The sequence below is a fragment of the Chaetura pelagica genome, unplaced genomic scaffold (genome assembly GCF_000747805.2).
Source record: "Chaetura pelagica isolate M959 unplaced genomic scaffold, ChaPel_1.0 scaffold69, whole genome shotgun sequence".
Lineage (NCBI taxonomy): Eukaryota > Metazoa > Chordata > Aves > Apodiformes > Apodidae > Chaetura > Chaetura pelagica.
Window position 1 is genome coordinate 6,572,728 of NW_009970724.1, and position 13,756 is coordinate 6,586,483.

The 13,756-nt window shown below is 36.1% G+C and overlaps 1 protein-coding gene across 1 annotated transcript in view; it reads left to right on the plus strand.

The window, feature by feature from the left end:
• SH3GLB1 (SH3-domain GRB2-like endophilin B1) overlaps positions 1 to 13,756 on the plus strand; it is a 19,975-nt gene that overhangs the window by 2,391 nt on the left and 3,828 nt on the right. Inside the window, exons 2-6 of the mRNA XM_010006611.1 lie at positions 447 to 575; positions 2,482 to 2,615; positions 2,991 to 3,083; positions 10,263 to 10,352; positions 11,317 to 11,417. Of these exons, the coding sequence (XP_010004913.1) occupies positions 447 to 575; positions 2,482 to 2,615; positions 2,991 to 3,083; positions 10,263 to 10,352; positions 11,317 to 11,417 (547 nt within the window). The remainder of the gene's footprint in view (positions 1 to 446; positions 576 to 2,481; positions 2,616 to 2,990; positions 3,084 to 10,262; positions 10,353 to 11,316; positions 11,418 to 13,756) is intronic.

A 13,756-nucleotide genomic window follows, 5' to 3' on the forward strand; every position in this document is an offset into this window, starting at 1 on the left:
AAAGAGTGATATAATTTATGTGGATACCGCTTTCAGAAAATCTTAATTACTGTAGGTTCCCTATTGATCTTAATTCCTATGCTGCTAATTCTAGTGAACAATTTTCACATTTTTTTTCTGGAAGTAGAGAAAAAGACTATTCAGTTTTGTTAAGAAGTGCTCTGTTACAGTGAGGACTTTTGGACAGAATTTTGAAAAACTGCACAAATATGCTGATAAGAAGGGACAGAAAAAGTATAATTTTTCCTTTTCACAGATGGCTCTAAGAAACGCTTGAACATAGCGTGACAAACAGGGGATGCAGTTGGTTTCCAAGAACAATATCTTCAACTTAACATTGATGTTTTATGTCTGGATTTTGAAATTCTTTGTTATTTTTCCTTTTCTTATTTCTTTCATGTGTTTGAAATGACAGTGATTATTTCAAATAAACATATTTTTTTTAGATGCCAGAATAGAAGAATTTGTTTATGAGAAGCTGGACCGCAAAGCACCAAGTCGCATGAATAATCCAGAGTTACTAGGCCAGTATATGATTGATGCTGGGAATGAATTTGGCCCAGGAACAGCCTATGGTAAATAGCAGCAAAAAATATGTCTTGTGTTGCAGGAATGAAGAGGGAGAAATGCACAGTTGTAGTTTTTCTTAACAATGTAAAATGTTATTTCTTCTATTCCTCTAGATAAAACACTTAATTGACTTCTTTATCAGTTTGAATGACTTGCTTCGCAACTTTGAGCATTAGGAGATATCAATGATGAGATTTCTATCCAGATTTAGAAATAGAACCTGCCTTTGGAGTGATAATAATCTTTTTGGATTTTCCTATCAGAACAAATAATTCTGGAATTTAGTTTCCTTGTTAAACGAGCACATTTGCACATCTGATAACACTTAGGCATTTTAATTTGTGGTGTGGAATGAAAATGTTATCTGAAATTAACTTCTGTGGTAAGAAGCCTCTCTAATCTTACCCTATTCCTGCTTTTCTTAATATAGAATATTTTTCTGAAGATGAGAGAATGGAACATACATTTTTCTTCCTTCTCCAGGAAACCTATATACCTATACGCAAGGTGGTTGGGGGTGCTATATCTAATGGTTTTACACTGGCATTAATTATGAAGTCTAAAAGTTGTAGAGAACACTTGAATTAAAGTTGCTGATAACATATTTAGATGTTTATTTCACTTAACCTACCAAAATACATAGGTTTCCGTATGTAGAATATATTCTGCAGTCAAAGTCTGATAACTAGCTCTTAGTTGCTTACTTCAAAATTGCAGTGTGATGGACAATTTTTGTTCTGGGAAGAATGAGTATTTATTCTGGAAATAATATGCTTTATTTAAAAACAAAAAAGAAGTGCACTAAAAAAAAAAAGTGTTTTATGAAAGGCTTATGGATACAGAATCAATAATGGCAGGCTTTGTTTCTTTTACTTCCACATGGTTTTATGCCGCTGTCTGTGGCTTTCCATCTGATCATCAGCCATCAGCCACAAGTCTTGCTTTTTAGAGTTGTACTTTCAGGTGAACTGTCCTTTAACTTGCAGAAATTTAGAATTCAGGCAAATAACATAAACTGAAGATCGATACCCTGTTATCTTTCATGTGGTGTCACAAATACATACAAATAATAAATGTGTTCTTGATACACAGACTTCAGTTTCAATACCTAAATTGCAACAAAATGAGGGAATGGCTTCAAGCTGCAACAGGGTAGGTTTAGACTGGACATCAGGAAAAAAATTTTTCCCAGAAAGAGTGGTTAGACACTGGAATAGGCTGCCCAGAGAGGTGGATGTGTTTAAGGGTCGTTTTGATGTGGTGTTGGTGGATATGGTTTAGGGGAGAACTTTGTAGAGTAGGGATGATGGTTGGACTCAGTGATCCCAAGGGTCTGTTCTAACCTGAATAGTTCTATGATTTGATGAATTTTCAAAGTACTATTCAGATAATGTACAAATTATTATTTAGAAGTTGAAGTCAAGGGGGCCAGGGAAAAGGACATTGTTTTCCAGTAGTTAAGTGAGAGTTTTCCTTGCTACCAATTACTTCTAACTTAAAAATGTGGCACCTGGGGAAGTGGTTGTTGGATCAAAATAGTAGGTAGTTCTAAAATAGGTGTTCACAATGGAGTTCTCATAGTTAGTGCTACTTTTACAATGCTGTATCTGTTGTCATTGAAATATTGACTTGACCTATGATTGTTATTCATAGAAATGGTTTGGTTTGTGGGTTGGTTGGGTTTTTTTTGATGTGTGGGGTTTGTTTGTTTTTTTGTTATTGTTTTTTTTGGTGTGTGTTTGTTTTTAGTTGCTTTTATTTTTTGTAGCTGATTAAGATTTAGTTTTAAATCCCTTGTGACTTAACCTTTCAAACTGCTAGCCTAAGCTTTCCTGCCTTTAGAAACTTCTTTTGTTAACCACCTGCCTGAATCACTATGAAATGAAGTCTAATTTTTTTTTACCTTTACAGGAAATGCACTCATTAAATGCGGAGAAACACAAAAGCGAATTGGGACGGCAGACAGAGAACTAATTCAAACTTCTGCTATAAATTTTCTCACTCCCCTAAGAAACTTTATTGAAGGAGACTACAAAACTATTACTGTAAGTTGAATTGTGCTTTCTTCAGCAGTTCACAACATTTGCAACTGGATATCTTCAAAAGGAAGTAGTAGATAATTGTGCATTATTGCTTTCCTCAAATTAATGTAGAAAATGTCAGGCATAAACTATGCCTTTGGTGTATTTTCCTTCCTTTTGACCAAGTAAAATAATCCTGAAAACTTGCTTTTTGTAACTCTTGTCCTATTAAAAGTATGTATCTTCAGTATAAAATGTGTAATAATTAGGATCTAGTTCTGCCTCTCTTTTACTGAGGAATCTTTTTTGTACTGATACTTAATTAGAAAAAATGCCAAATAGGCTTTTGCTTTGGAGTATGTGTACCTGTTCTCATCAACTAACCTAACTCACTTTCAGAAAGAACGTAAACTGTTACAAAATAAAAGGCTAGATTTGGATGCAGCAAAAACCAGATTGAAGAAGGCAAAAGTTGCAGAAGCTCGAGCTGCAGTAAGTAAATTTTTAAAAATTTGTCCATAACTTTCTAACTTACTGATGTATGTTATAAACTCGACTGCTTGATTATGTTTCCAGTCGTTGCTTCTAACCCTCAATATTTTTCTAGATACTTTTTAAGAAGTGCCTCAGTGGGACACAAGGAAACAAAAATGAATTGCTGATCAAGGTGTTAATGTTCTATTTTTAGATATTCCATCGAGTTGAACTTACTTGACCCAAGTAGATATTCTCCCCTTGTTCTGTACTAGATGAGCTTATACTGCCAAAAATGACTTGCTGTGTTATGCCAGGGTGGTTGAAAATACGTATCATTCCAAGGTCAAATTCTGGCATTTGAAGCTCTACAAATGTTGAAGCATATGTATAATTACTTATAACTGGTGAAACAATCTAGATTTAACTTCTCTATATAAAAAATACTGTTTGCACTTCCTATATTGTTTACTACTTCACACCACCAAGCTCTTAAGATGCCTCTAAATGGAAGAATAGGTAATGGAATGCACACAATTTCAGCAAGGTATGCTTGTGGTATTCTCAGAGCTGTCTTTTGACTGTGTTCCAGAAGTGCAGCAGTTATTAATGGATGGAATTTTCCCCGTAAGGGTTAAATTTCTTATTTATGACTTCCAACAAGGGTAAAAGCAGTAGAGGCTGTGCACACAGATGCTGAAGAAATACTGACAATTCAAATATACAGGGACAGAGTACCTGATGAAAAGGGAGAAGCTGCACTGTCAGATTTTTCTGGCTTTCCCAAAGATCTCAGAAGCATCATCTTTGAGACTGAGCTTTGTAGGTGAAGCACCTCGTGTCTTTGGGATGGTGACTCTTCTGAAAAAAAACACATCATAACCTCTACCTGACAGTTCTGCTTCTGTGTCTCAGTCCCCTATGTCATACACACTGTCCCTCCATATTGAAATTGTTTCTGAAGTCCATGCATTCACTTCCTCTTATACTGTGTAAGTTTTATGCAAAAAAAAAAACTTCTCAACTTGTTGAGATTTCTGAATTTGTAAGACTAACAATGGAGAGCAGAGCAGGATTTTAGTCAGCTGCTAGTGGGATCTGGAAGCAATGAATAGAGAAGCAATGGATAATAGGATAGTAGACTATTCTTCATGGGTTTGTTCAGAGGTAAGTTTTTCCCCACAAAAGAACCCAAGTATTTTTGGTTATTAACTTTCTTGTGGCATGATAGTAAGTATATACCTTACTTTCTAAAGCAGTAGACCATAAGGAAGTTGTTCCCCTTGAAGTTAGTGTTAAAATACAGGCTCCATACTTGAGTTTTAGTTTCATCACCAGTGTGAAGATTCAGAGCTCGGTGCTTTGACAAAATTATTGACAGTTGATGCTGATACTACTTGACTAGTCTTAAATATTAATATCGCAAGTAATTCAGTTTTACTCACAAATAATTTTGTGTTGGTAGAGCATGAAATGCTACAACTCTTACTTCACTATCTTGGCTATACTTCAATTTTAATTATGTTTTAGCAGCAGTGTGCACATTTAAGAAGTACTGGATGGTAGAATTCACAGGGAAGTGAAAAATTTGCATTTCCATCCTCTGCAATATAGAAATGAGGGCTAACCTGGATATGAGTGTGATGCAAATGATTCATCTTCTGATAGCTCATTTATGAAGATATCTGACGAACAGTGCTGAACTGATAGATTAGCAAAGTGTATTATGTCATGATGCAAACTTATGTTTCAGCATTTTCTTTGACAGGATAAAACGATAAATGGCATCTATATTTTATTTTTATTTTCCCCTGTTATAAAAATATTTACTCTTTTATGAAATTATATTTTTCCATGCTTACTGCACAACTGAAGTAGCTTAGATCAGTATTCAAAATAGAAATCTAAACAGTTTAATTTGTCTGTAGTCAGATTCTTGCTTAGTGTAACCTTGCAGTACTTTGTGCCAGTAATCACCTGCTACATTCACAGTGTTTGTAACTTGCTTTTGTCTTTTATTTATGCACTTAAGCAACTAAACACCTCTCAACCTGAAGAGAATAACATTATGGTAAATGTCTCTTACGTGCTCAACTTGCTGCATGTAAAATGGCTAAAGGTTTGTTGGCCTCCTGCGTTCATTCATTTTCCTATCAAATGTTTCCTCTTGCTATCCATTGGTCTTGCTCTCATTTGGTCTCGTTTTGGATGTTTTCGATTCCAAACTGGATTGGTATAGTGTACTAAATACTATACTCATGTCATTACAGCATTAGATGTGTGGGTTTTTTTCAAAAGATTTCTGATAATCTTAAGTGCACAGTATTAGTTCTAATTTCTGTCAGTTTATGAATGTAAGTTTAGATGCAAAAGAGCTGAATTTTTAAAATCACTTCTGAAATTAATTTTGCCCATTGGATGGAAAGGAATTATTTCTTTCTCCTATTTTCTTATTATGAGTAGGAGTGAATTATGTAAAACAGCTGTAGAAATTATTATGAATTATGAATTATGATGTAGAAATTATTCCCTTCAAACAATGTTTTGCTAATAATTGAAACTGAATAATGTCACATAATTTAATGGATTAATTTATGAGTACAATATATCCTGAACTTGTTGCAAGGGCTCACTAATGCATCTGTTTTTAGGACGATAATTATGAAAGTTGAAAAGGAAGGGGTTAATTGATTATGTACAACATAGATTATGCTGTTCAGCCTGTTCTGGTTTGAGTCTTGGGTCTGCATAGCACAGTGGGTCTCATCTCAATTAGTGTTCCAGTTTTCTCAGTTGTGATCAGATAAAAGAGCAAATAAACTTGTTTGTGGCAACTTGCTTCTGCAGACTTTATGTACATTTCTTCCTACCAAAGTCCTGATTGTGTCATCTTACAATTGCAGAAAATGAAGGTTAAAGGAGAACTGCATTGTAAGAAGGAAGTGGAACAGCAAGCTGAAGTAATTAACCTTCAGAGTAAATTTTTTGCAGTTCTCTGATTTTGCTGTACTACTTGCTACTCCTTTAATACTCAGTTTGAGATACCTCTAGCATTTTTAATTAAATTTGGGTTTCAGTAAAAATGCTTGTGAAATAGGAAGCTGGAAATGGAATTAGCAAGAGAAATCATTTGTGTGTTTCAGGTTTTACCTAATGTGGTGTTAAAGTGAGAATAGCTTTCCATAGTTTTCCAATATTTTAAGACATTAAGGTAACTTAAGTTCCTCTGTAAGTTTGTCTGATGAATGTAATTTTGAAAGTAGTTATGTCTTCTGTTGTAATAGCTTGTTTTTAGTAGGTTCTTGTAACATTTAAGTTGGGCAAGTCATACACTCTTCAGTACCTAGTTTGTTTCATAGGTGTAGTGCTATCCATACTCATTGTAGTTTCATTGTGTATGAAGGGCTTTGGGCAACTGACTTTCAACACTCCTCAAACTTTTATGAAGTTCTGAGAACAGGAAAGTGATTAAATCAAATATATGTTGCATCCCGTATTAAAATACCTCCAATGTCTAAGTTTTTATTTTTTTTCCTCTTACTCTTAATGCTGACTAGATATGGGCTGAGGAGGTGACGAAAGTAAGTAAACAATTTAGAAACTGCAGAATTTTGAAACCATAACTTGTGCTGGTCTAACGTAATAAAGGATATTGCATGTTGTTGATTTTGGTCTGATGCTGGCAGCCTGTTACATTACCTGGGAATACATTGGTTGCCTCTACGGCCTTTCAAACTCTGGTGGTGAAACAATGCCTGGGGCTTGTTCTGTAGTAACCTGTTTCTGGCTGTTACCTAGTACCATATGAATCTCATGTGACAAGATACAGTAGAAAAAGAACTACATGATTTGTTTCTCAAAATTGACTGGTATGGCATCCTGTTAAAAATCACCTATTAAGAATGAGCTTATTTGAAAACTTTCAGGAAGGTTGGGGTGTAGTAATATAGACTATCCTGAAGAACATTGATCTTCAACTTTTACCCAGAGCATGGAATAACAACTAAAATGCTGGAGTGCATGCAAGAAACTCAGAGAAAACTCTGCATTGGAAGGGTGTTTTTGTTCCCTGCTTTTCTCCCCATGAGGTATGCACATCTGAAAACTGCCTCTGGGCTGAAGGCTGGTTCATAAATACAGCATTAGCCTTGGGGTGGGGGCTGCAGCCTTCTCTTGTTATGCCTGCCTTTGGGCAGGGGCTAACTCACTGGAGCTACTGGAATGTTACGCTGTAGCTGCTCCAGTGCCAGGAGAAGGGCTGTTCTCAGGCTCACTGGCTCTGACAAAGCAGCCTTGGGAACAGGCTGTGAGAACAGTTAAAAGGAAATTTCTTAGAGGATTTCTGTGGGGAAGGAGAAATAAAAATTAAAGGTAGCAATAGAAAATAAGGATACCTGGAGGGTAGGGGCTTTGGAGTAGGCATTTTAAAGGGGGACTAAATTGGCAGCTGTGGGAGGTGTAGGGAGTTGCTATTTGAAGCTGGAATATGGAGCTTTGGGCAAAGTCTTGGAGGTTGTGGGAGAAAATTAAGGCTTCTATTCCTACTTTTTGTAAGTTATGGTGTAAATGGGGGGGTGTATGTGTAGAGAGTAAAGTGAGAGTTTAAGGGAAAGGAGTTCAGAGATTAAATTGTAAAAGGAGAGTTAGGTCAACTGATCTCAAAGTTTGACAATTATGTTACTATTTGTCCTGGTATGCGGACAATTGTTACTGGTTTAATTGCTGATCCTGAGTACAAACCCTGACACTAACTAAAGTAACAATTTAGAAGCAGCAAACCTGCCTGCTGGAGTACTTGGTACTATTTTGGAAAAATATATGACAGGGCAGCAGTACTGCTGGAACAAAAACTAATCTTGAAGCTGTAAGACCATTAAGAATAAAACTGTGTTTCAGAGATGATGACAAGCAACTTGAAGGATAGTGAAATCTAACTGGTTGTGTTGTAGAGATTTTATTTCCTGTGCTCTTATGATTGTGTTATCTCATAGCTACAGGAGTGCACAGTATTTCTGAGAGATCATATTCTTATGTGAAATTTGGTGAGATTATGAACTTCTGAATATTCATATTCAGACGCTGATTCATATTCTGAACTTGGGGATCAAGTACCATTTTGAGGGTTTGTCATGGGAGATACCACAGGAGATCATTTTATTGTTCTAAAACCAAAATGTGGCTGCAGCTGGGGCTCTCTCTGAAGTTTGGGCTTGTATTTTGAGCTCTTCATTCTGTTCAGAAACAAAGGTGATCAGGCCATAAACTTTCCAGGTTTAAAGTCAACTGGTTTCCACCTTTAACACAAGGTGTAAAATAGTTTGTCCTGCTACTATTCACCTAGCAGTAAGGACAACAGGGATGGGCAAAACAGATTGAGCATCTTGTCACATAATTCAGTTTATGTAAATCTGTACAAATACAGTACAGCAAACTTTTGTAATGCAATGTATTTAAAGTCACTCTGTACTGGCTAGGTTAATGCATGTTTCCACATTAGTCACTTTGCCTTTTCTTACAGAAAGTAGTTGATTTGCTAAAATATTGTTGAAACAAATAGACTTATTCTGTTGGATATTTATATATTATTATTTATATTTATATATATATAAATATATATATATTTATATTTATATACCCTTGATATGTCTTCCTATTCTCATGTATTTTCTTACCTGTCAGGAAAAAATAAATGCATTAGCAACTGCTGACTTCAGAGAAGCAAAAGACTAGACTATTTATCTCCAGATAAATGGTTTACCTATGATTTTGCTGGGATTTTTAAAAGGAAATTAAGATAGTGCTAATACAGAAGGAAATGCTTTTCTTCCCCTCTTGGCTATCAAATTTGCTTTTTTTCCCCTGTTAGTTCTTGCATTTCTCTCAGATACTGCTAGATTAATTTCACAGATATTTAAACAGATTGGATAGGAAAATTCCAAGTAAAGATTCTTTCCTCAACAAACTTTGAAAACCTACAAACTAATAGTTTGTAACTTGTTACGTACACTGCTATCTCAGTTTTAGTAAGAAACACACAGTACTTTATAGCTGCTCCCTTACTGTTGAATTAATGTGTAAGCCTTCCAGGTGCAGTGACTTCAGCTGAGCAGATTCCTCCACATGACTTTTCATATTGATTAATAATAGTGGAATGCAAGAGCTGAATGTTTGTAAACACATAAAAACCTTTTGAAAACATTGTTTTCATCAGTATCACTTCATTATTTCCTGAAAACATATTTCCCTACTTTGTTTTGTTTAGAGCAGTCATTGTGTTTGTTTTTGGAAACAAGGTAATGCATATAAGCATTGAGGCAAGGTAATCCAGATTCCAGGCTGAGGACATTCTGTCTTGGAACAGTAAATCTTGGGTATTACAACACATATTTTTATGTATTTATATATTTCAAGTAGTGTCCTTTCTCCCCCCCCCCCCGAAAAATACTCAAATAATTCCAGTGTTCACTGGCTGCAAGTCCTTTAAAACTACTATAATGTTGTTAACTTACTGGGATTCTCTAAATATGAAATGTAAATTGAATTATTTAAATGGAAATTTAGCTGAAGTTAAACATTTGCTATAGTTTGGATTTATTTATTTTTAAAGATGCCTCAATGACAAGCTCCAGAAATAGTTGTGATAGCTTGGTGGCTGTTATGAGACATTAATTTATGAAATAACCTGTTGAAACTTAACATAAAAGATTTATGTATGGCTGATTGCCCTGCAGTTATGTGACAAAAATAATGTGAGGTTTACCCTAAATTATGTGGTCAGAGCCTTGTTAACTTGAATTATGGAAACAAAACTATATTGTCCCTGGCTGCCATTGCTGTGCTGGCAGAACCCCTGGTGTAGACATTGTAACACCAGTTGGACGCTTGGTTTGGTACTGGGAGAGGTGGGGTAACACTGCTGGCAGAAAAATGCCTTCCTTTAGCATACATTGATTCTGTCTGGTAGGTGTCTGATGATAAAATTGTTTGTTGTTTATACAGGGCCTCAATATTTCTGAACTCAAAATGCAATCATTCCTTTTGCCTAGTAAAGGACTGCAAAGAAAAAGCACGTTTCAGACACCTAAGCTTGTGATGAATGCATTTGTATGAGTGGTTCTGAATGAAGTGGAACTGTTGCAGTCAGGAGGTGTCACAGAGTGCACTGTACAGCTGTCTAATGTCTGTCCTTAATTTTAGTCTGAACAGGAAGTACGCATTACTCAGAGTGAATTTGACCGTCAAGCAGAGATTACCAGACTTCTGCTGGAAGGAATCAGCAGCACACATGTGAGTACCCAAAAGGGGCAGAGGGGGAAAGTCAAAATCAGGGCACTTTCTAGAAATTACTACAGTAAACTACTTGGGAAATTTGTGCTATTTGTTTCACATCGGTGCATTAAAGTGTTGAACTGGGGGGGTTTATTTTGTGAATTATAGTTTAGTATCTACTGCATTTAACTTCAGTCTCCCGCTAACCTTGAGAATGTAGGAACTTTAAACTTAGCTTTCTAGTCATCAGATCGACTCAATGTTGAAACCACAAAAATGTGCTACAGTGTTTATTCTACTGTGAAAACAGTATAGGTAAATGGCATGATGCTTGTACAGTACTTATATTTTGTGCTCAAATATGTTAATTTTTGTCACATTTTATCCCACTTGCCTGGTAGATCCAGGCACTATGCCAACATGACATAAATCCCTGTCTGCCAGTATTGGCATTAGCACCTAATTAGGAGACCAGTCACAGAATCACAGAATTATCATGGTCAGAAAAGACCCCTAAGATCACTGTGTTCAGCTGTCAACCCCTACCTCCCCACAAAAAGGAAAAAAGAAAGAAGAAAAGCCTACGAGAGCATGTCCTGAAGTGCCTCATCTACATGGTTTTTAAATACCTTCAGGGACAGTGATGCTACCACCTCCCTGGGAAGCCCACTCCAGGACCTGACCACTCCTTCAGTAAAGAAATTCTTCCTAATATCTAGTCTAAACCTCCCGTGGTGCAACTTCAGGCCATTTCCTCTAGTCTTATAATTATTTACTTGGGAGAAGAGGCCAACACCCACCTCCTTACAGCCTCCTTTCAGGTAGCTGTAGAGAACCATTAAGTCTCCCCTCAGCTTCCTTTTCTCAAAACTAAACAATCCCAATTTCCTCACCCTCTCTTCGTAGGACTTTTCTCCAAGCCTTTCTAATGCAGCATAGTACTTTTACAGACTAAAAACTTGAGTTCTTTGCTGTATTGTAGGCACATCATCTTCGCTGTCTGAATGATTTTGTTGAAGCTCAGATGACCTATTATGCACAATGTTACCAGTACATGTTGGATCTCCAGAAACAACTTGGAAGGTAGTAATGCTGTAAAAACTTCAAAGTAGTTTTTTCTAAGTACTTATGAATAGTAGGAAAACTTAGACTGATTTAACAGTGGTGAACACACATGCTGGACTGAGAGGAAATATGCAATGTGGGAAAAATTTCTGTACTGCCCATAAATTCTCATCTGAATTTGCTCTGGGGCATTTCTTGATTTTTAAATGAAGCTGCATTCTCCACTGTGAGTTGCCAGTATAGATAATATATCTGGGGAGAAATCTACTTCATAATATCAAGAAACAGTAATCCAAAACACAGAGGAATGAGCAAGTTTGTCTTGTTTTACTGTTACATGAGTTTAGCATTTTTAAAGTAAGAAGAAACTGTTTGACACCAGTTTGTGCTCATGATTCTTTTTTTTGTGATGATATGGAGAGATCTACAGGCTTATTTTTCATAAAGCTTGATTATTCTAATTCTTCTTTATGAGTCACCCTTTCTTAGGGTTATACCAGAACATGTTGCTTAGGTGAGCATATGCATTGAAGGATTGTCTGTACTTACAAGTTTACTGTAGTGTCTATTCTAAATAATGGTCTCTATAAAATATCTCTGTTTTTCATGACAAGGAAGTAAAACCAAAAGCGTTCTTGAGTCTTGTCCTTTTCCTGACTTGCAACTTCCTGTGGCATTTGATTTCCTTACCTCATTTTGTTTCCATGAGTATTTTAAAGACTTCATAAAATAGTCTTTATAAAAAAAATGATTAAAAAGCCCTTTGTCTTTGAAGTTCTATTTAAAGAAGTATTCAACTATAAAATTTGGTAAATAAATGCAAGTTGTAAAATAGAAAGCTTGAACATAAACTTGCACTGGCTTCATACTTCACTTAATATCTGACTTAAATTTACAGAACTATTTTGAGAAGTAATATTTACCAAATGGAAAGCTTTAGGCATAATGCCCTTAATCTAATGAAGAACATATTCCTCTTATAATCTCTTGCTTTAGGATGTATAGCGTGTCCCTGAAGAGCTGTTTTTGTTTAAAATGTATGTAAACTGCAACCAAATATAAAAAAAAGTGTATTTGAAGAAAATACTGCCTTTAGGAAAACAGAAGGATTTATCTTTATGTTACTATGATCTGATAAGTATTTTCAGTAAAATATGACAACTGCTGCAAGACCAAATGCATGGAAGCTGCAAAATCTTAAAAGTGTCAGTCAGCCAAATGAAGTTTGTCTGCCTATGTGAATTAAAACAGTAATGGTATTAAATCTTGGGTGTGCCTTCCTATCCTTGTGCAAGGGAGTCCCATGGAAATATGAGCACTGGGGCAGGGTCTCAAGTTGTGCTTCTTGCTTTGAGTGAGTTCCTCAGTTTATGGGCATATGGTGCATAGCCCTTCCATTAGATAAACAGATGAGCAGGATCTCTGTAGTGTTCTTCCTGTGTTACACATAAGCAGATATAGTACCAAATCAACAGCTTGGGCAGCGCAGATTTTGGTTGTATTTGCCAGTGCTCTGTTGGTTGACAAGGGAAATACAGTGCTGAGTTACACGTGTTCTTTTTGCACATCTAATATTGTCGTATGAAAGCCAAGTGCTATGAGGGACTTATTTTTGGTTTGAGATCATTGGTGAACCAAAGGTGTTCAACCTCTAAGTGGGATTATCTGTTGCTTGAGAGAGAAACCTGGCTCTCAAAGTGGATGCGTATTATAACTTTTACTGGGGTCAGAATCTAGGGTGTAAACCCTAAGTAACCCTGTTTGCATTGGGACCATTCAAGTTCCAAAGCTGAGAACTGCTTTTCCTGATGTACTGTCCAGAGTCAGCTGTAGGGAAGGTGGGATGAAAACTTGTACTCAGTTCTCTTTTATATAAATAGACATGGGTTTATGGATGTTTCTTTTCAAGACAGCATCATCTGCTTATTCCTCTGTTGCCTCCCACTCCTGTGGGCCTGCTTAAAGAATCAAATCTCTCAGGTTAAAAGCGATCTCTCTGTTTTTGGGGGATTTAAATTTTTTTTTTTCTTTTGCTGATAACTGCTTTTGCTCTGAATTTTCTCAGCTTCTCTGACAGCAAAGCCTAAGCTTTGGCATAATTATTTTTTAAATTGCCCATTACTAGTCCCCTACAAGCTGTGAAACTTCTGCTACTCAAGTGTTTGAAGAAATTCCAGACAGCCTCTCTATAGCTGAAGCTTTTCAGTAATGTGCCTGCATATGGCTTTGTAGAACAAGTGAAATTCGATGCATTACTGATTGACAGAGTGGTTGTAGAGCTTTGGCTTTCTCTTCCACTAGCTGTACAAAACAGTGACCCCTTGAACTGAGCAGAATGATTTAAAAATAATACTGCT